Raw genomic sequence first — 19,833 nt, forward strand, 5'->3', positions numbered from 1 at the left:
GCAAAAAAAATAAACCAATAAAACAAGGGTAAAACGGTCATTCCTCATCCACGTGTCGTGACCTAAACGACTCCTTCTATGCCTATATAAACACACCGCTGGACTCAGCAAACCTCACGAAAAAAAGAAAAACACCCAGAAGGTCTTTGCAACCAAAGAAAACAACACAACTACCCTCTCCAATTTTCTTGTGGTTCCCTTTCAATTCTTATCCGCCCAAATTAGGGTTTCGTTTCGTTTATATTTAAAAAAAAAAAAAAAAATCTTAATCGGTAAGTTTTTCAGTGGTTTTTCGAATTGATTTCTTAGCTTGTTGGTGCTCATTCAGATTTCGTGGTTTCGTTTGGTTTTGATAATTTTTTCCTTTTTTTTGGATTTGAATTTTAGGGTTTCGGAAAAAATATTACCGGAGGAGCATCCAGATTTTTGCTACGCTTTTAAGAATTTGTTGTAAGTATTCTATTCTATTCCTGACTTGTTTTCTTAATTCTTGTTTGTTTTAGGAATTTTATTATTTGTGAATATGTTTTGGTAATATATTTGATTTGAGTTTTTATTTTTACGGTTTCTGTTCAATGTGTTCTTTATTTTGTGATAAATTGTTAAATGTGTTGTTGATTTATATATATATGGCGTTATTGTGGTTGAGAATATGCTTTTTTGTTTCTGTGAAAGCATAAAAATTTTTGTTTAGTGGAATTGTTTACGTTTTGTAATTTGTGTAATAATTCTATATGGGGTTTTGTAATCTCTTATTTTTAATCTCTGGTTTTTTTTTCCTCTTCAAGTTTTAGGTCTTGTTCGTTTAATTAAAGAATGGTTATTATTATTATTTTTTTCCGTTTTGTCTAAATGAGAGTCTGAAAAATGATTCCTTTCCTTTGTAATTCGAAAAAAAAAATCTCTGGAGAGCAGGAATTTGTTTGTTTATTTTATTAGAGAGAGCATTAAATCCGGTAATTTGATCTGGAAATAAATTCATTATATCTGTGATCTGATTTTTTGGTGCATTAGAACTTTTTTTTTTTGGGTTCAATCTTGATTTTCTGAATTTGTCAAAATTCATTTTTCCTTTTTAGTGGTGGAAAGTGTTGCATTTCTTTATTAATTTGTAGGTTTCTCTATTTGTTGTCTTGTGTTCTTTCATAAACTCTTTAATTCTTAAAATGTGAATTTATTTTAGTTTGATATATTTTGTTTCAACAGATCCGTATTAACTAATTGTTGGGAGGTTTTCTGTACTTTGTAGTGCTATTACATCTGCACTTGCATCTCCAATTTTTGATACATACGATATTTTCCTTGTATTAGTTAGGAGATTGTTGTACACACTAGTCCATCCAATGCTCGGAAAATTTGGCTTCTGCTAATGTTTCTGTGGTTTTTTTCAGGCGAAGACTGAATGAACTAATGGAGTCAAAAGGTGGCAAAAAGAAGTCTAGTAGTAGTAGTAGTAAATCATCATTATTCTACGAAGCTCCCCTCGGATACAGCATTGAAGACCTCCGTCCTGCCGGTGGAATTAAGAAGTACAGATCAGCTGCTTACTCCAACGTAAGTTGCATTTTAGTTGAGCTATTTATCTTTTGGTTCTTTTTGATACAAATGAATGGTTTGCTGATTGTACTTTATCTTGTGCTGTTTATGTGCAGTGCGCTCGGAAACCATCCTGAGATTAGCCGTGTTTTGACATAGCCCCCCTTAGGATTTCCATTCTGCTTAAAATAATTCCTGTAGTCCTGTCTTTCTTTTCTACTTCACTTGTTCCCTCGTCCTCCTTTGGTGCAACTTCATTTGTTTCTCTTGAGCCAAGATGTCCTCCATGGCGGTCTCTGCAATTGGATTTGAAGGTTATGAAAAGAGGCTTGAGGTATCATTCTTTGAGCCAGGCATCTTTGCCGACCCTGGGGGCATGGGCCTCCGTTCCCTGTCTAAAGCTCAATTAGATGAGATCCTTGAACCAGCTGAGTGCACCATTGTTGCTTCTCTGTCAAATGATTACGTTGATTCCTATGTTCTCTCTGAATCTAGCCTCTTTGTGTATCCTTACAAAATTATCATCAAAACTTGCGGGACCACAAAATTGCTTCTTTCCATTCCGGCCATCCTTAAATTGGCTGACGGTCTAGCCCTTTCAGTGAAATCTGTGAGATACACTCGCGGAAGCTTTATTTTTCCTGGGGCTCAGTCATTTCCACATCGCTGCTTCTCTGAAGAAGTAGCTGTCCTTGATAACTATTTTGGTAAGCTTGGTTTGGACAGCAAGGCATATGTGATGGGTAGCCCTGACAAAGCACAGAAATGGCATGTTTACTCTGCTTCTGCCGAAATGGCGACACAGTCTGGCCCTGTTTACACACTAGAGATGTGCATGACCGGTTTGGATAGAAAGAGGGCATCAGTTTTCTACAAAACTAAGGAAACTTCAGCAGCTCTGATGACTGATGATTCTGGTATTAGGAAGATTCTTCCTCAATCCAACATATGTGACTTTGAGTTTGACCCATGTGGGTACTCCATGAATGCTATTGAAGGTGACGCAATTTCTACAATCCACGTTACCCCAGAAGATGGTTTCAGCTATGCAAGCTTTGAAGCAGCTGGGTATGATTTTAAAGATGTGAATCTGGCCCAGATGATTGAGAGGGTTTTGGCTTGCTTTGAACCTACTGAGTTCTCTGTAGCTCTGCATTCTGACCTTGTTGAAATGGAACTCGGAACCAAGTTCCCTGTAGACTTGAAGAGCTACCAATGTGGAGAAAAGAGCTATGAAGTGCTTGGATTGGGTGGTGGATCTCTATCCTACCACAGGTTTGTCAGGTCTGAAAGCTGTGGATCTCCTAGATCAATCCTGAAATGCTGCTGGAGCGAGGACGAGAAGGATGAGGAAGTTGAAATGAAATAGTTTGTTTTTTTATGTTATTACTGAATAAAAGTTTGTGGGGTTATGTTTTAGTCTGAATAATAGGACAATTAGTATGGCTTTTGTGTGTTGTTGCATGTTTCCTCCATTTTCATTTGAGAGAGTCTTTTAAAAATTGTGTAATCGATATTGATTCCCTGATACGGGATAAGTTGAACCATTATTTTTAATGATGAGATGCATGTTATTTTAATTTTATAATAATTCCTATTTGTGGTCTCTTTGCTTTTTATGAACATAAGTTTTGGATTTGACTACGAGTCTACGATGTGGTGCACTGCGGAGTCGTAAGTCGATAGATTTTGGTATTATTATTCTCCCTTGTCAGTGGGTGGACTAGATGATGTGATGAACATGTTTTTTTAATTTCCATAGAGTTTTTACATATGATTCATTCCAAGCAGCCTTCTGTCATTAGATTCATTAGACTAATGTAGTTTAGGTCATTAGACTAAGAAATCAATCAGTTAGTGTAGGTGGAGTTTGAATCACAAATATTTTAATTAATGACAAAAAACTTAATTGGGTTTTTAATTGGAACCAAAATGTGATGATCAGTTAGTGTAGGTAAAGTTTGAACCTTAAAAATATTTTAATTAACGACAAAAGAACTAACTACTTAAGCTTAATTGGAATCCATGTAATGAACTCTTTCATAGATCTTTTCTATGCTACAACATTTATTGTCACGCTGTGGGGTTGAGCAACGTCTATATGGGATGAATTATTGCACCTCATTATTTTCACGATGTGATGAACTCATCGTACACAACTATCTGTCAAATTACATCAACTGTTGTTACAATTATGTACTGTTTAATACTTATAATACTTCTTGCTCAAGTTTTATATTCCTCTTTGCTTTGCAAAATAGTGTAATTTCCTTACGTAGTCCTGGTTTCACATTGAGCTTTCCAACCTGGCTATAGTAGAATAATATAGTTAGTGTTTCCTCAAAAAAAAAAAAAAAAAGAAATAGTGAAAGAGAGAAGAATATAGTTTTTGTAATTTTGACTCTTCAAAACTACACGCTAAAGCAGGGAACTCATTCTCTAGCTGTTTCCGTACTCTTTCTCCTAAAACAAGCTAATTCTTTCTCCAATCTCTCTTCTCTCTTCTTCTTCTTCTTCTTTTTCCTAAGAGTTACGCATAGTATATACTTGAATTCGAGTTTTAAAAACACAATTTCAATTAAAATTGAAAACATGATTTCATCATTTCACAATTATAAGTGAAAATATGATTTTAATTATATATCTCAACGTGTGCAATAATAATTCAAAACATCATATTGAGAATTAATAATTGGTTTTGAATGATAGACGCCGTTCACACTCAACTTATAGAAACGGACATGTCTGTCTTTCTTCTGGGTATGAACATATTTTGAAATGAGCAAAAAATAGAGTACTTTTGAAATGAGCACAATAGAGACAAGCTGCCAAACTTGACCCTAACGCAAAGAGCCAAAAGACGGCACCATATAAAAAAGCATTTAAAGTGGTAGGCACTTGCCTTGCCGAAAAAGAAGGATGTCTGCCTAGTTGCCACTACCTAAGAAAAGGAATATATAGAATGCATTTTTTTAAAGCAATTGATGAAATGGCTGGAAATTTCTTGGATTGTAACAATTCCTGTATGTGAAGATGCTTGGAAGTTTACTTCAATCTTCATCTGTTCAAATTTGCCAAACGATGTGGTTAGGTACAATTAATCATGTGATTGATGTGGGATTCTGGTATACCTATCTGTTTGAGTTTAGGAACAGCCACTAATTGGTATGCTTTGCTAGGTCAAGGCCTTTATTTCATTGGTGGATCTTTTTCTTGGAGCATAAATTCCAATGAATTATCCTGTACCACTAGTATATGACATCCCATAAAGCAGAGGTAGACATTTGATTTTTACATAAAAGGGGCATCTATATATATATATATATTCTCTCTTCTAATCATTTTCTAGTAATGTGGTTCTTTGTAGAACGCTGCATTAGTGCAGCCGACATAATTGCCATATATTGCATAAAAGGTAACGAAAAAGACAACCAATCAAAATTAGGCTATAATGTCCTATTGAACAAAAAGGCTATAAGTGAAAAAGGGGCCCAATAGGGCCACTACTGTAGTCACTAAAATGTAATTTCTAGTGAGGCCATAGAAGTTTATAGTGATCATTCACATTAAAAATGTTAAAAAATATAGCTTTTAACAATTGAAAATATTATTTTATCTATTTTAACACCTCACTTTATAATATATCTAATATCAAAAGTTTTATATTTTTTACCACTATTAAAATATATATATATTTTTTTTTTGGTAGAAAATGATATAACATTAAAACTAAAAAGCCAGCACAGGCTTAGTACATAACCTGTTTACAAATAAACCACGGCAATCAACCTCAAAAATAGGAAGAATGTCCACAGGCAGACAAGAAAACACAGCAAAATCAACATCCATAGCAGATCCTAATTTAGCCAAATGATCCGCACATCTATTTGCTTCTCTATATGCATGCTTAAATCTCACAATAGGAATCTGATCAACTAGTTGCCAACAATCATCCATAAGGGAAGAGATAAAACCAGCAAAGTTATTTTGGCAAGAGAAGGCATTAACTATGACTTTGGCATCCATTTCTATAACTACTGCTTGAGTATATGATTGTAAGCAAATTAACAGCCTATCCCGGAGAGCCCAAAGTTCGGCAAGGAAGCTGTTTGCTAAACCAATTTTCCTGGCATAACCAATCACCCATTTACCTTCTTCATCTCTAAGCACGCCCCCACCTCCAGCCAACCCAATAGTACCAATAGATGCTCCATCCGTGTTCAGCTTCCTCCATCCCACACTAGACTTCTCCCATCTGATACTTCTCATCGTTAGCCTCCTAGTTGCTGTGTGACTGCATGCACAGTGGCAGTACTCCATAGCTCGAGCCAATATATCTTTGGCAATATTAGGATTCTGAGGTTTACTCTTAAAGATGAGGAGGTTTCTATTCTTCCATATCAGCCATATAGCAAACAAAAACACCTGAGGCCATGGCAACTGACCTGCTCTGTGATTCGGACTAGCATTGTAGTTAGAATACAACCAGTCCTTTAAATTCATAACGAAGAAGGAGGGGTCAGATTGATGCACTTTGAGTTGATGCCAGATGGCTTTAACTGAGGGGCAGTCATGCAAGGCATGAAGGATATTTTCTAGACCAATCTGACAAATGGGACAAACATTATCTATTGAGATGCCTCTTGCCGAGAGGCAGTCCTTGACACCAATGCTCTGATGCATACACTTCCAAACAAAGAATTGGATTCTAGGTAAGGTTTTTAATTTCCAAATCCACTTCCCCTTAAAAGGAGCTTCCATATCTGAGTCCAAAGACAATAAATAGGCTGATTTCAGGTCGAAGACTCCCTTAGGCGATAGTTTCCAGGCCAACTTATCTTCTGCACTGATTGATAAAGGTATGGGAATGGCTTGGATGACCCTTTTAATATGACTAGGTAACTCCATTTGAATCATCTCTCAATCCCACCCTTCTGGGTGGCCAACATCCTTGACTTTAAACCTGGCAGAAGCTTGGTCAGGGGACCGTGAATGGCTTGTCTAACAGGGCCAATCGCCAACCAATTATCATACCAGAAGTCCAAATTACTGTCAGACCCAAGAACCCATCTGATGCCTTGTTTATAAATATCTTCACCTTTCTTCAAACTCTTCCATACTCTAGAGCTAGGCAACTTATTTTCATTCCTAGAGCTGACCTGTTGATGATTGCAATACTTCATTCTAAGCACTCTTGGAATCGCTAATTCAACTTTGCAAGTAATGCGGTATTCCTTCCCTTAGCCGTTTGAAGACCCAAACCCCCATCCTCTTTTGGTCTAGTAACCTTTCTCTAGCCCACCCAATGCATCTTTTTACTGCTATCTGAGGAACCCCATAGGAAATTCCTATTAACTCTATCGATACCCTCGAGCACCTTACCAGGCAGCATGCAGCTCTGCATGATATAGGACGGAATGGTCGAGGATGAGGCTTGAATGAGAACTAACCTCCCTGCCATAGAGAGGAGGTTTGCCTTCCACCCAGCTAATTTTATCTTCACTTTGTCCAGTACAAAATTAAAATCCTGATTGGAACCTCCACGGTGTTTAATGGGAAAACCAAGATACTTCCCCAAACAGCTTGTAGGCTGAAACTCAAGAATCGAGGCAAAACCCTCCACATCATCCTACTCCACATTAGGGGAAAAGAGAACTCTCGACTTAGCAACGCTAATAGTCTGACCTGAATCCATGCAGAATTTGTTAAGAACCTCTTTTATGACCAAACAGTTCTCCACAGAAACTTTGGCAAATAGAACCAGATTATCAGCAAAGAAAAGATGGGAGAAGGAGGAGCCACTTCTTAAGGCTTTCACTAGTTTCCATAGGCCTTCTTCAAATTTCTCTTGGATTAGTTGGCCTAAGTACTCCATGCACATGATGAAGATGTACGAGGATAAAGGATCACCCTGCCTTATTCCTCTAGATGGGGAAAAATGTTCAAGACTGCCCTCGTTGAACAGAATGGAGGTAGTAACAGTAGAGATGCAGCTCATGATAATCCCAATAAGATTTTCTAGGAGATTGAATCTTAACAACATACTTTTAATAAAGCTTCACTCGAGTTTATCATAAGCCTTTTCTAAATCAATCTTTAGGGCCATATAATCCACTTTCCCTTTCGTCTTTCCTATAGTATGGATGACTTCTTGAACTATAACTACATTATCCATCCCCCTTCTCCCCGACACGAATGCAGCTTGACAAGGGGAAATAAGCTTATCTAAAAAAGGTCTAATTCTTCCAACCAGCACTTTGGAGATGATTTTATAAACAGTACAAAGACTAATGGGGCGATAACTACCAATAGTCTTCGGGCCTTGCACCTTAGGAATAAGAACAATATTTGTACTATTAAGATATTCAGGAATTTTCCTTTCCCTAAACACTTTCTTAACCTCTTCCTTAACCGAATCCCCGACAATCATCCAAAAGCGCTGGTAAAATCTAGCATGAAAACCATCTGGTCCTGGGGCCTTAAATGCCTTTAAGGACCATAAAGCAGCTGATATATCCTCCTCGGTCACCAAGTGGCTAATCCCCTTTTTTTCTTCCTCTGAAAGACTAGCCTGCCATTAAGCATGGTAATTCAAACCCCATGACGCCGAAACCTGGCTGGTATTGTACAGCTTAAAGAACCCCTCCCTAAAGTGATGCATAACTTCCCTTTCCTCCAAAATCCATTCCCCTGCCCCATTCTTAACTGACGAAATCTGATTCCGCTTCCTCCTGGTCAGAGCTGACATATGATAGAAAGAAGTATTATGGTCCCTCAACACCAGCTAGTTTATTCTGGCTTTTAAAGCCCAAAGCTCCATTTCTTGCCCATTCACCACATCCAGCTCCTCATGGAGATGGTTTTCCAGTTGGACGAAAAAGGGGGAGGGATTAATTGCCAAAGCCCTTTGCACCCCATCCAATCGAGCCATGATTCTTTTTTTCTTAGCAAAAACATTCCCAAAGTGATTTTTATTCCAGACTGGCCTCCTTGGCAAAACTCTCAATATTCTCCGATAAACTCTTTGTCTTCCTCCAAGATTGATTAACTACTTTTGGGAAGGATGGATCAGAAAACCAAAAACTTTGAAATCTAAAAGGCCTATTGAGGTGAACCGATCTCCTAGGCAGTGTTTCCAGAAGCACCAGGCAGTGATCTGAGTGACATCTCGTGCGGTGGGACACCCGGGCTTCTAGGTACAACAGGCACCAGCTTGGATTCATGAAATATCTATCTATTCTTTCCTGGATGAAGCAGTTAGCATCTCTTTTATTCGTCCACGTGAACCTTGGACCATTAAAGCCTAAATCCACCATATTACATCTGTCTAGGCACTCCTTGAAAAGAACGAACCTATTAATGCTCACTGGTCTGCCCCCAAGTTTATCCTCATTGATGAGGAGCTCCTTGAAATCACCAGCTATCACCCACGGTTTATTATGCAACTCTGCTACTTTGGACAAATTATTCCATAAAATACCTCTCTCTTCACTTCTAGGACTAGCATTAATTGCAGAAAATAACCAAGAAATGTTGGAGGAAAGTACCTTAACTTCCACATGAATCTCTTGCGCAGTGTTAGCAAGCTGCTTAACTTCCACCAAATCCGAATTCCACAAGAGCCACAAACCTCCAGTACGCCCGATTGTCTCCGTATGAAAAGCACCATCGAAGGGAAGTCTATCACTAATCTCCCTAGCTCTTTCACCCCTAGTCTCGTTTCCATAATCACCATAATAGCAGGATTATGATTCCTAGCTAACTCCCTAACATGCTTCTGAAAATTGGGCTTCCGAACACCCCTACTATTCCAAATAATAATATTCATGTTAAACCGATGGTTGGGTTGGGGCACTCAACATCAGGGGGCATTAACTCCGCCACCATCTTCAAGTTCCATTCCATCTTCACCAGCATTCCCTTTGCCCGCCTGCTCCCTGCGCATAGTGTCAGATGAAGAACCAAAGCCTTTCTCTCCGACAAGTTTTCCACCGGATTCACCTCGCAAACGATCAGTGTCTAGAACCATGTCTCCTTCCGCACCTCCTCTGGTATCAGTCTGATAGTCAGCACCTTCCCCCACAACGGGTCCATTAGAGGAAGATATTCCACCTTTACTCTTCCCTCCTTCATCAAAAGATTCTGCCTCCACGCCTTTAGGTTGAGTTGAAGTTGTGAATTGAAAGGAAGTAGCTGATTTCCTCTTGTTGCCATCAACACTTCGCCAGGACCAAAATTGGTCGTAATGAGAGGAAAGTCTATTGCTAGTGACTACGGCTGAGATAGAATGAGATGTAGAAGCCCTAGCCCTTACTAAACCTTTTTTGTTTTTGCCCCTCACGGATAGGCTGGACTGAGTATTCAACTCAATTTTACTCGTTGAAAATCCAATACAATTCAGCCCATCCTGAGAATTCTTCTTGCTGGGTTCAGCGCCAACAACATTAGAGCTAAAAGGCTCCTTGGCCCGGCCCATTTTGACAAACTTACTAGACTGGCCTTTTACAGTAGAATGGTTCATCACTTCTTTTGCCGGCCCCATGGGATCCTCCATATTCTCGTCGTATTTGGGGAATCGTTGTCCTCGCTTCTTACGTGTCACAATCGTCCAAGGTCCGTACAAGGTGTTATCTGATGCCACTCCACTACCGCTTGACGTACCACTCCCCTGTGCAGTACTATCTCTAGCATGCAATATGCGTGACCATGCTGATTCATGAAGCTCACCGTTCTCCTCTCTCACCGGCAAGTTTGAATTTCGGATAACATGAGGGAAAGCATCCTTCATGTGTCCTAGTCTTCCACAAGCGAAACATAGTTTATGGATACCTTCATAAACCACCTGTTGCTCAAACCTGCAAATAAGGACGGTGCTAATGAGTGGCTTGTTTATGTCTACCTGGAGGCATAGCCTAGCATACTTCCCTCTTGCCTCCAAGGCTGTGTGAGCATCTATATGAAGGACTTTACCAATGGCTCCTCCTATTTGCTTCAACACCTCAGTTTCATAAAGTTCCAAAGGAAGCTCGTGAAGCCGAACCCGCACTGCAATAGAAGAGACATTAGTTGTAGCTATCTTGAAAAACGGTTCCCATGTACGAATGGAGAGAAAGTGACCCCCAATGAACCAAGGGCCTTTTTCCAGAACTGACTCCAAGTCCCCTTTCAACGCGAAGCGAACCAAATAAAAATCGTGTCCTAAGTTGACACAATCTAGTCTCCTTGTAGGTTTCCACAGGAGATTTAGCTTGTTTTGGAGAAGGTTGAAACCAACCGATCTCCCATACAACTTAACAATCAGAGTTTGAGCCCAAAGGCCTCTAATCCGCAGCTTAGTTCCCTAGAAAGCTTAATTGTTGCTAGTCCTTCCCAGAGGTTAGACACCTCATCGTCAAACTCGGCCTCAGCATCCATCAGCTCAGCAAAATCAAAAGCTTCTACGAAAGCCCCTAGGATTTCGCCTACTAATTTGTCTTTGAAGGAAGCTCTAGTAGACCCCCACGCATTCTGGTGACTCTGGGAGTGGCCACCATTGCTAGAGCCATCATTAAACTCAGCATGGTGGACATCCTTCACCTTCTTTTTACTACGCGAAAGTTCAACTTCCTCTTCACTAGAGAGAACCCGGTGCTTAGAGAGAACCCGGTGCTTAGAGAGAACCATCCTTCTCTCTTTTAGAGAAAACCCGGTGCTTAAAGTTCAAATCTTTTAGATTTTTTAAAGTATTCTACTCTATTAAAATATTATTTCTTTATTATTATTTTTAATTCTTTTAATTCTCTATTTCATTTCTTCCTCTCTCTTTCTCTCTGCATATCTCTCTTCTCTCAAACCCACTACAAAACCCAATCCACTGTCACTATCCACACCCACTGCCACAGACACTACCACCAAATCACAAATCCAAAAAAAAAAAAAATTAAAAAAAACCTATAAAATTTCATACTCATCCACCATCAACCACCATTGGTCCACCACAAACCATACCTACTCAAAGCCAAATCACAAACCCCCATCCACAACTTGCAAATCACAAACCCAATAAATTATGCCCAAATTGGAATTCCTGTACAAACTCACAACCTGCAAATCAAAACCCAAGGTGTGGGAAAAGGTTGGGTGGCATGGGAGAAGGCTTGGCGGCGTGGGTTAGGCGTTGGTAAGGAGTGGGAAGAAGGCTTGGCGGCATGGATCAGGCGTGGTAAGAGATGACTTGGCAGCATGGGTGATGGCAAGGGAGAAGAGATGAAAAGGAGAGAAAAGCCTCACATGGAGAAGAAAGAGAAAGGGGAGAGGCACACGTATGAGAAAAAGAGAGAGAAGAGAGGCACGCGTGTGAGAGGGATTTAATCATTAAAAACCAAATATTCAGCTACGGTGAATTACTAGAGATCTCAAAATTTTTGGCATTTGAGAGCTTTGATATTGTGGATGTTTTTGTGTGTTGTTATTAAATTAGTTTTTTAGCATTTTTAGCATTTTAATGTGAATGCTCATATATACGGATATACCAGCTTGATAAACCATTACTGCCAAACAACTACGTTAACTCACATTGCAAAGTCCAGTCCAAAAAATATTCTGCATTTTTAACCCATCTTGCTTCATAGACTAGGTTAAACTCAAACTAAAAAATCCTTCTGTGCATTAAAATTTTGCATATCACTAATAATCTGAAAACTGTATGATCATTGATCACAAATTAGTTATCACAATAACCAGTTACACTTGCTGATTTCTCTAGTAATTATCAGCTAGTAAAATGACTACAAAATTGTTAACTTTCAGGATATAACTCCTGATGAGCTGCTGGCCTTTCTTTGTACTGTGCAGTGTTCAGTAAGGTCGAAACTTCCTAGCAGCTCTCAATTGTTGTATTCGTTTTTTATCCTCCTCAAACTTGCTTTGTAACGTTAAGATCTCTGCAAGGAAATTAAAAAAAAAAAAAATGCCATGCATCAGTATCTGTACCAACCGAACAATATGAGATATGCATCCAACTTTTTCAAGAATCATCCTTTATACTTAATAGAAAAATAAGGAAAGGAGAAACTAATTGGAAATAACAACTATCAACCGCATATGCCATGGTTATTTGGCCCAGGATAAAAGTAAACAAAGCATCCATCTTAAACACATTTAAATATCCTATGTTGTACGCCAGCATAAACTTGTATATATATGGACGTTCTACAAACTCAACATTTTTCACAGCTTTTTTTCACAGCTGTTGACATGACCTATTATGAATTAGATTTGGTGCATGGTAAAAGTGTTGTCAGTGGTGGACCCAAGTGAAATTGATGTGGCTCTAATCACAATAGGTCATGTCAGTAACTGTAAAAAATATTGTGTTCCTAGCATTATTCAAAGACAAGTGAAACATGGTGTGCAGTTTTTTTGAGGCAAGTTGCTTTCACGAACAACATAAGTGTCCCTGGAATTCTTTTACCAAGAACAACATGACATTCACTTCATGCACCTTTGGAAACTCTATAACCAAATCTACTAGCTCTGACTATATCATTTACATAATCACTATTACAATTCATCATAGAATGAAAATCTGATTATAAAATAGAAAAGGAAAAGATTTAGCTGAAACAACATAATCATGCATGATAAAGAGAAAAATGTTCCTTCAAAATCTGAAACTTGGGGTTGTAACTGTAAATATCCAAATTTAAGTTCTTTATTATATTCACAGTAATATATTATTTTAACATACATACAAATACTGTTTTTGAGGAAAAGAAATGAAAATAAAATTTCCAAATCTTACCATTTCTCTGAGCTTCTCTTCTTTGAAAACGGTAGAAGTCTAGCTTAACTTCTTCACGCTTCTTCTTTTTCATGTTATCCTCCACAACAGCCTTGGCTACAGAGCCCACAGTTGTTCCGCTTTCAACATCTGTTGTCTTTTTCCTTCCTTTATGATGTACAACAACAGTCCAACCCCCTTCAGCAGCTTGGGCTTCTCTTTCTTTCCTTTCCTGTATGTGCCATAACAAAATATATTAGGATTAAAACTAAAGAGTGAACCTCATAGATGGTAGTTGAAAAAAAGAAAAGGACCACAAAATTTCTATCAATTTGCAAGGTATCTATTATAGAATAGACACATTCTCATCATTGACCAATAGAAAGTTTTCCATAACAGACTTATGCATGGATCCCTAATTTTACCAGCACATGAGCAACATTAATATGATACACGGTGATGGATGCGTGTGCATTTCCCTTTCACACAGGCAAATGCTAGTCTTGCAGACGAGGGTTAGATACTGCAATATGTGGTATATATTAAACAAGCAAGCATTCCCCTTTAAAGAAAACTGCAAACAAATGTAATAGAAGAGCCCAGTATATCAACAAGTTGAATGTCTATCTAATCAAACAACTACGAAAATCATGCTTTGTTCATGGTTGTAACAAGCAATTACTCAAATAGTTGGTATGTACATAATTAGCCAAATATTCTGTGAAACCCATATTCCCACTTTCAAAACAACTAGATATTAGCCCAAACTGAAATCAAACCAAGGTGATAAGAGACAAAAGACCTATGGTGCAAAAGACCTATGGTGGAGACTTAAAAATTAATACACTATAAAAATGTATATGCCAAATAGATTAGCCAAAAATTGTTAACGCATCAACCCAAAAAGGAGTTTCAAGAAAGAATTAGAAATCCACTGCATAGATGACGAAAACAAAACAAAAAGATGACGTGGAAGCTTACCAAGGTAGGGCCCTTTGGGCCCACCCTTGGGGAGTAGACCACAGATACATGGCCTCGCCTCCAGAGCTGCATATCAGGTAACTAGGGGAACTTCAGTGGGGATTCAAATCAGGATATATGGGTATACAGCTCATCCCAAGCCTCTCACAAAAAACAATAAAAAAAATCTACGAAAAGAGAAAGAAATTCAAAGAAATAAAGAGAGTAATCACAATCTTTTTTCTTTTTTCTTTTTTGGGTGGGAAGAACATAGAATGAATGGGAGAGAGAGGTGTGGACTGAGTAATAGCAAATTAAAAAAAGAAAAAAAGAAAAAAAGAAGAAGATAGAAGAGGAAATGTTGGAGCAAGAATAACAGTAAGGTGTGAAATTGTAGAGGAGAAGAGTCAAAAAGGGAGAATAAAGTTTTAACAAAGTGAAATTGACGGTAAGCTAAAATAGAAGAGGAAGGGTTGGAGCAAGAATAACCATAAGGTGTGAAATTATGGTGGAGAAGAAGAGCAAAAAAAAGGAGAGGAATTGTCGGACAAAGTGCAATGGTAAACCACGGAATGGAATAGTAAAAAATTTAAGAAGACAAATTGATTTGCAAGTGACATGGCACAACAGGTTGCTAGTGACATGGAGCAACATTAAATGCCTCCATTATTATATATATAGCACAACAGGTTGCTACTTGCTGGCGCAACATGAACTTAGCAACATTAAATGAAAAAATATATTGTATAAATTATGGTTAACGATCAAATTCAGAATCACTGACAGAGTTACAGCAGAGGAAAATACCTGTTCTAGCTTTGCCTCATGAGCAGTTATAAATTCATCAATATTTTGCTCCAAAACCTTCAACCCCGGTCTACTTTGGTTATACTCCATAATCCATTCTGCAGTTTACAAAGTTTTCAATGAGAAAACAATGACATGAACCACAAACATCAATTAACAGAAGCATAATACAGTTAAAATTATCCTCAAAACAATACTGATTATCCACGTTAAGTTCAGTCAATAATTTTTTTAAGCAAATTTCAGCAGTGAACTATGCAGGTTCTCATGCATGCATATTTCACCATCATGCTAGCAAACAGAGGAATCGGGTAATGTTGATACCCCTAATATCTGATTTAGGCAGATTCTGGCAGTCTTCTTTTGTTCAAAAGTTTTCATTGTTGGTGGTCTGTGTATGTTCTTATGTTACCTTTTTGTAAGAACCTTGGACATCTAGTACATTGACCTTTTTCTCTCTCTAGTAGTGAACCTTTTCATATTTGCCTTTCCACCCAAAAAAATCCATTTGATTACTAAACTGTATTTCTTGCCAGTAGATTATGAGGAATTGAAAGCACACATATAAGATAAATGTCCCAAAATTGGCAGTTCATACTTTTCATTCCTTTTGAGCAGTCCTCATCCCCAGAAGAGATTTGATAAACATCATCAGAATCAGCTTCTGGTGCCTTTTCCTGTGACTTCTTGGCCCCCTCGGATGAATTGTGCTCTTTCTTTCTCTTCATCCTAGCTTTCTTGGAACTACCTATAAGAAAAAAACTTTCATTTTGCTCATTTATCAACTATGATAATTAAGAAGTGAGAAGCATATGTTGCCACTACATTTTGAGCAATTTAACACAAAAATAAATGTGCTTTGTTCAATAATTCATACCTTTCACCCCTTTTGAGCAGCTCTCATCCCCACAAGAGAGATGACAAACTTCATCCTGATCAGTCTCCCCCTTTTTTGATGAACCGTCATCCTCCTTTTTCTTGTGCTTAGTTTTTTTGGGCTCACCTACAAGAAAAAGAAAACAGAGAAACCCTGATGTTGACACTAAAGTTGCAATAGTAATGTCATTTTGTGAACTTGGTATAGACAAACAAAAGCTACTGCCTTTTTTACTAGTTCTGATTTAGGTTTCAACATTAGTCTCTTTGAAGAGGTAGAAAAAAAATGAGGTTTTTTCAGACTAGCCAATTTGCATAGGAGACAACTTTATTGTACAAAAAAAAAAAAATACAATCATTGAGAACCAGGAAGCAATTCAAGAAATGTTGTGCAGTTTTACATATATGATATATCTATATACCTGTTTTTCATTTTTATTTTTTATAGAGAAATTAGTTAGAATGGGAGAGGAGGGATTTGAATCATTTGAACCCTGGACACCTCCACTGGAAACGCCCGGAGGTGCCAGTTGGTTTCCAAATCTGTATACTTGGCTCTTGACACAGAGGAAGAAGTTCTTCATAAGCTTAACACTATGAATGGAGACAAAGCACCAAGCACAGAAAGTTCCATCATTGCTTCCCTCCAGAAGTGTTGAGGTGTGGAGAGAGGAGACATTTTTTTTTTTCATTACTTCCATGCTAGAGGTACATTTGAAAAAAGTCTCATTGTTACTTTTATTGCTCTTATTCCCCAGAAAACTGGTACTTTTGACTTGAAAGATTTCAGGCCTATTTGTTTCCTTGGTAGTGTCTACAAAATTCTCACCAAAGTCTTGAAAACAGGTTGAAATGTGTGTTAGGGAAGATCATTTTAAACACAAAATGCATTTGTAGTATGTAAATTGGAATTTTCAAATTTACTTGTTACAAAGATGTGGTTTGGGAGAGAAATGGAGGCAACAAATTCATTTTTGCATCCCTGTTGTCTACTTTCATATGATTATCAATGGTGCTCCAAATCGTTTCATTAAGAGTGGCAGAGATCAAGGTGACCCTGACCTATTTTTGTTCCTTAAAGTTATGGAGGTCTGCGGCAAGGTTACTAAAGGCTAGAATGTAATTGTGCTCTTCTTCCTATTCTTTAATGAACCTGGCCTTTATTTTTTTTGATAAGTGAACTTGGTCATTTTTAGCTCTCCTTTCTTTTAATAAAATAATATATGTTATCAAAAAAATCCTATCCTATTATATTTTTCTTTGCTTTGGTCTTGTTTGTCGCTAGGATTTCTTCTTAAACCCTTCATCTATACTAGACCAAAATTCTCCTCAATGTATCAAGATTGCAAAATCAAATAGTTCTAGGCAGCAAGAATCCATTAATAAAACTAAGCCTTATAATTTATTTTTGGAAGAACAAAGCATAGCATTTATTATCTAATGTTAAAAATCAATGAATGCACCACATTGGTCGACAAATGCAACTTCAGCATCTGTGCTGGAATGCTCACTTTTTCCAGTCAGAGTGTTTCTTTCCTCATTTTTTCTATTTTTCTTCCCAGATGACTCGTTCATTTTCCTTCCTCTGATTGCATTGATTGAACCATCTGAACCAAATAAATAAACAAAAGAAAAACCAATATAAATTATATATATTTATAAAAAAATAAAAAATAAAAAAAGATTCTTTCAGCTGTAAAGTTCTTTGAAAAAAAGCATTAGCATGTAAAAACCACATTCACCTTTGATATTGCTCCGAACAGCTTTGCCAGTGTCAATATCATTTCCCTTCTCTCTTTTTCTCTTATTCTTTTCTGTAGGTTTGCTCTTTTCCCTTTCCACTTCCATATTTAAAACTTCATCTGAAAACAACAAAGAAGTTTAGGACTAACATACTTGCCAATAAACTTAAGAATAAATAACACCTGCCTCTAAACACTTCAGCAGCAATATAAATCATGCAATTGTGTATTGCAAGTAGAAAATCAGGGCCATAATGCAAAATCTAGGAAATCTACCTTGGAAATAAGATGGTCAGATGCATGTATGATGTGGCCCCCAACCCCGAGCAATTTTACACTGGTCTTAATAAGGACAACCAAGAATTTCATTATTGTTTTCACATGATTTTTATTCATCTGCTAATGTATCCATCAGATGAATTACGATCATGAGTTCAATTACATTTCTTATGATCCTATAAGGTCTATGACTCATCAACAGGATCTGTAAATAGCCCAGACTATTTGAGATATAATTTTGTTAACGATATTGCATTGATATATCTACATTCCCAAAACCCAAAACCTGAAACCTTTTTCTATCTTCAGGAACCTGCTTGAAGTGCACTTTCTTAGGTAATTACTTATGACCAATTACTAAAACATGCTTAAGACTCCAATATATTTTTCTGGATACACTATATGCCTTGGTGATTTTCTACTCTTATCTACAAAAGTTGATAGTGTTTGATAGAATTGACCAGTAAGACAATTTTGTTTTCCCCTAAACTCAATAATGCTTGTACACTTGCATCAGTATCCAATAAGCAAAATAGATGCATTGCTGAACTTATAGTGAAAAGGCATAGTATATCATAGTTGATATTTAAGATCACAATCCCATACCAAAAATCCAAAATACTAATTGCAAACCACAAACATCTTGCTAAGTTTACATAATCAACTCATTCCAAATTTCATATTTTCGGACAACTGCTAAAAAAAATTCAAAGCAGCCGAGGGCACCACCAAATTAGAACAGCAAAATGGATAAAACCCATGTGGAAAAAACGTAAATTAAAAGCAATCCACAGACCCAGAAGCAGAAAAGTGATAATGAAGCTGAAAGCGTAAATTAATATGGAAAAAAAAAAGAAAAAAGAAGAAGAAGCAGAAAAGGCACAAACCCTTTTGAAGCTTGTCAATGTTTTGCCTTTTCTTCTTATTCTTCTTGTGTTTCAGCTGCAACTCCATAACTTTCTTTTCTTTCCCTCTCTCTATCTGTATACAAACAGTGGGCATCAAAATGGGGAGTAATATGTGAATTGGGTTAGCACAAGTGCAGCAACAAAAAGTCAATATATATTGGCATTTTAATTTAATTTAATTTAATTTAGAATCAAACATCAAAATCTCAAACAGTTATCCCACATTAAAAAAAAAAAAAAAACCTTGGTTGAGATTCGGCTATAACCTGTGTAATTACTCGCAGAACAGGTGGAGGCTCAATTCTCACTAGGCTATGGCTGCCTGCCTCTGTGTCTGTGTGAGAAAGAGGTCCGAGAGGCTAAAGGGTTTTAGGGGGGAACGGTGTCGTTGCAACCTACACCCCCTTTTTTTTTTCGAGAAAGTGAAAACTACACCCCTGGGGTTCAACTTCAACTTAGGTTTTTTTGATTTCTTATTATAAAAAATAAAAACGACGTCATGTTGTAGTTTCTTTTTCTTTTTTTTTCTTTTTCTTTTCTTTTCTTCAATGTTCTCCTAAGTGTAACGTAAGTTTACAAAGTTTACTAAATATAAGAAAATTGAAAATTACACCCCTAAATTTTGAGGGTAATTAAATTTTACACTTTAGAGTTTTAAAATTTGGAAATTACGATCTAAAATTTGAGGGTGTTTGTATTTTACAACCTGACATTTCAGAATTTGGATTTTACACTCTCAAATCTAAATTTTGAAACTTAGGATCTAAAATCTAAAAACTCCTACATTTTAGGAAGTAAAATCCAAACACCATTTTAAATTTAAGAGGTAAAATCCAAATTATAAAACATTAGAGTGTAAAATCCAAACACCCTCAGGGGTAAAATTCAAATTCTGAAACTTCAAGGTATAAAATCCAAAAACCCTTTAATTTTAGGGGTATTATTTACAATTTACCTAAAATTA

General features: G+C 37.2%; 2 protein-coding genes across 3 annotated transcripts; one reads left to right on the forward strand and one right to left on the reverse strand.

The window, feature by feature from the left end:
- Positions 1-1,658: 1,658 nt before the first annotated feature.
- Positions 1,659-3,142, forward strand: LOC142610549 (S-adenosylmethionine decarboxylase proenzyme-like). Its single transcript, XM_075782388.1, has one exon. It carries the CDS (start codon positions 1,814-1,816, stop codon positions 2,903-2,905), a length of 1,092 nt encoding a protein of 363 aa, XP_075638503.1. The 5' UTR covers positions 1,659-1,813; the 3' UTR covers positions 2,906-3,142.
- An 8,960-nt stretch (positions 3,143-12,102) lies between these two features.
- LOC142622606 (uncharacterized) lies at positions 12,103-19,321 on the reverse strand. Of its 2 annotated transcripts, none has more exons than XM_075796122.1 (9): positions 19,136-19,321; positions 18,849-18,942; positions 17,683-17,802; positions 17,452-17,547; positions 15,942-16,067; positions 15,663-15,812; positions 15,065-15,162; positions 13,319-13,529; positions 12,103-12,458 (listed from the first exon to the last, which is right to left on the reverse strand). In XM_075796122.1, the coding sequence occupies exons 2-9, from the start codon at positions 18,913-18,915 to the stop codon at positions 12,373-12,375; spliced, it is 954 nt and encodes a 317-aa protein (XP_075652237.1). In that variant the 5' UTR covers positions 18,916-18,942; positions 19,136-19,321; the 3' UTR covers positions 12,103-12,372. The 2 variants fall into 2 exon arrangements, with proteins under 2 accessions (XP_075652237.1, XP_075652236.1); XM_075796121.1 differs by having other exon boundaries at positions 17,404-17,547.
- Positions 19,322-19,833: the final 512 nt, after the last annotated feature.

This window comes from Castanea sativa, chromosome 1 (genome assembly GCF_040712315.1).
Source record: "Castanea sativa cultivar Marrone di Chiusa Pesio chromosome 1, ASM4071231v1".
NCBI classification, from domain to species: Eukaryota; Viridiplantae; Streptophyta; class Magnoliopsida; order Fagales; family Fagaceae; genus Castanea; species Castanea sativa.

Bases quoted from the DNA above. Each gene is read 5' to 3' on its own strand.
- LOC142610549 (XM_075782388.1), top strand. From the start codon at position 1,814: ATGTCCTCCATGGCGGTCTCTGCAATTGGATTTGAAGGTTATGAAAAG.
- LOC142622606 (XM_075796121.1), bottom strand. From the start codon at position 18,915: ATGGAGTTGCAGCTGAAACACAAGAAGAATAAGAAGAAAAGGCAAAAC. The intron at 15,163-15,662 runs GTATGAACTGCC...TGTAAACTGCAG, and splicing joins CTGCTCAAAAGGAATGAAAA to AATGGATTATGGAGTATAAC. The intron at 12,459-13,318 runs GTAAGATTTGGA...ATTTCCTTGCAG, and splicing joins AAGAGAAGCTCAGAGAAATG to AGATCTTAACGTTACAAAGC.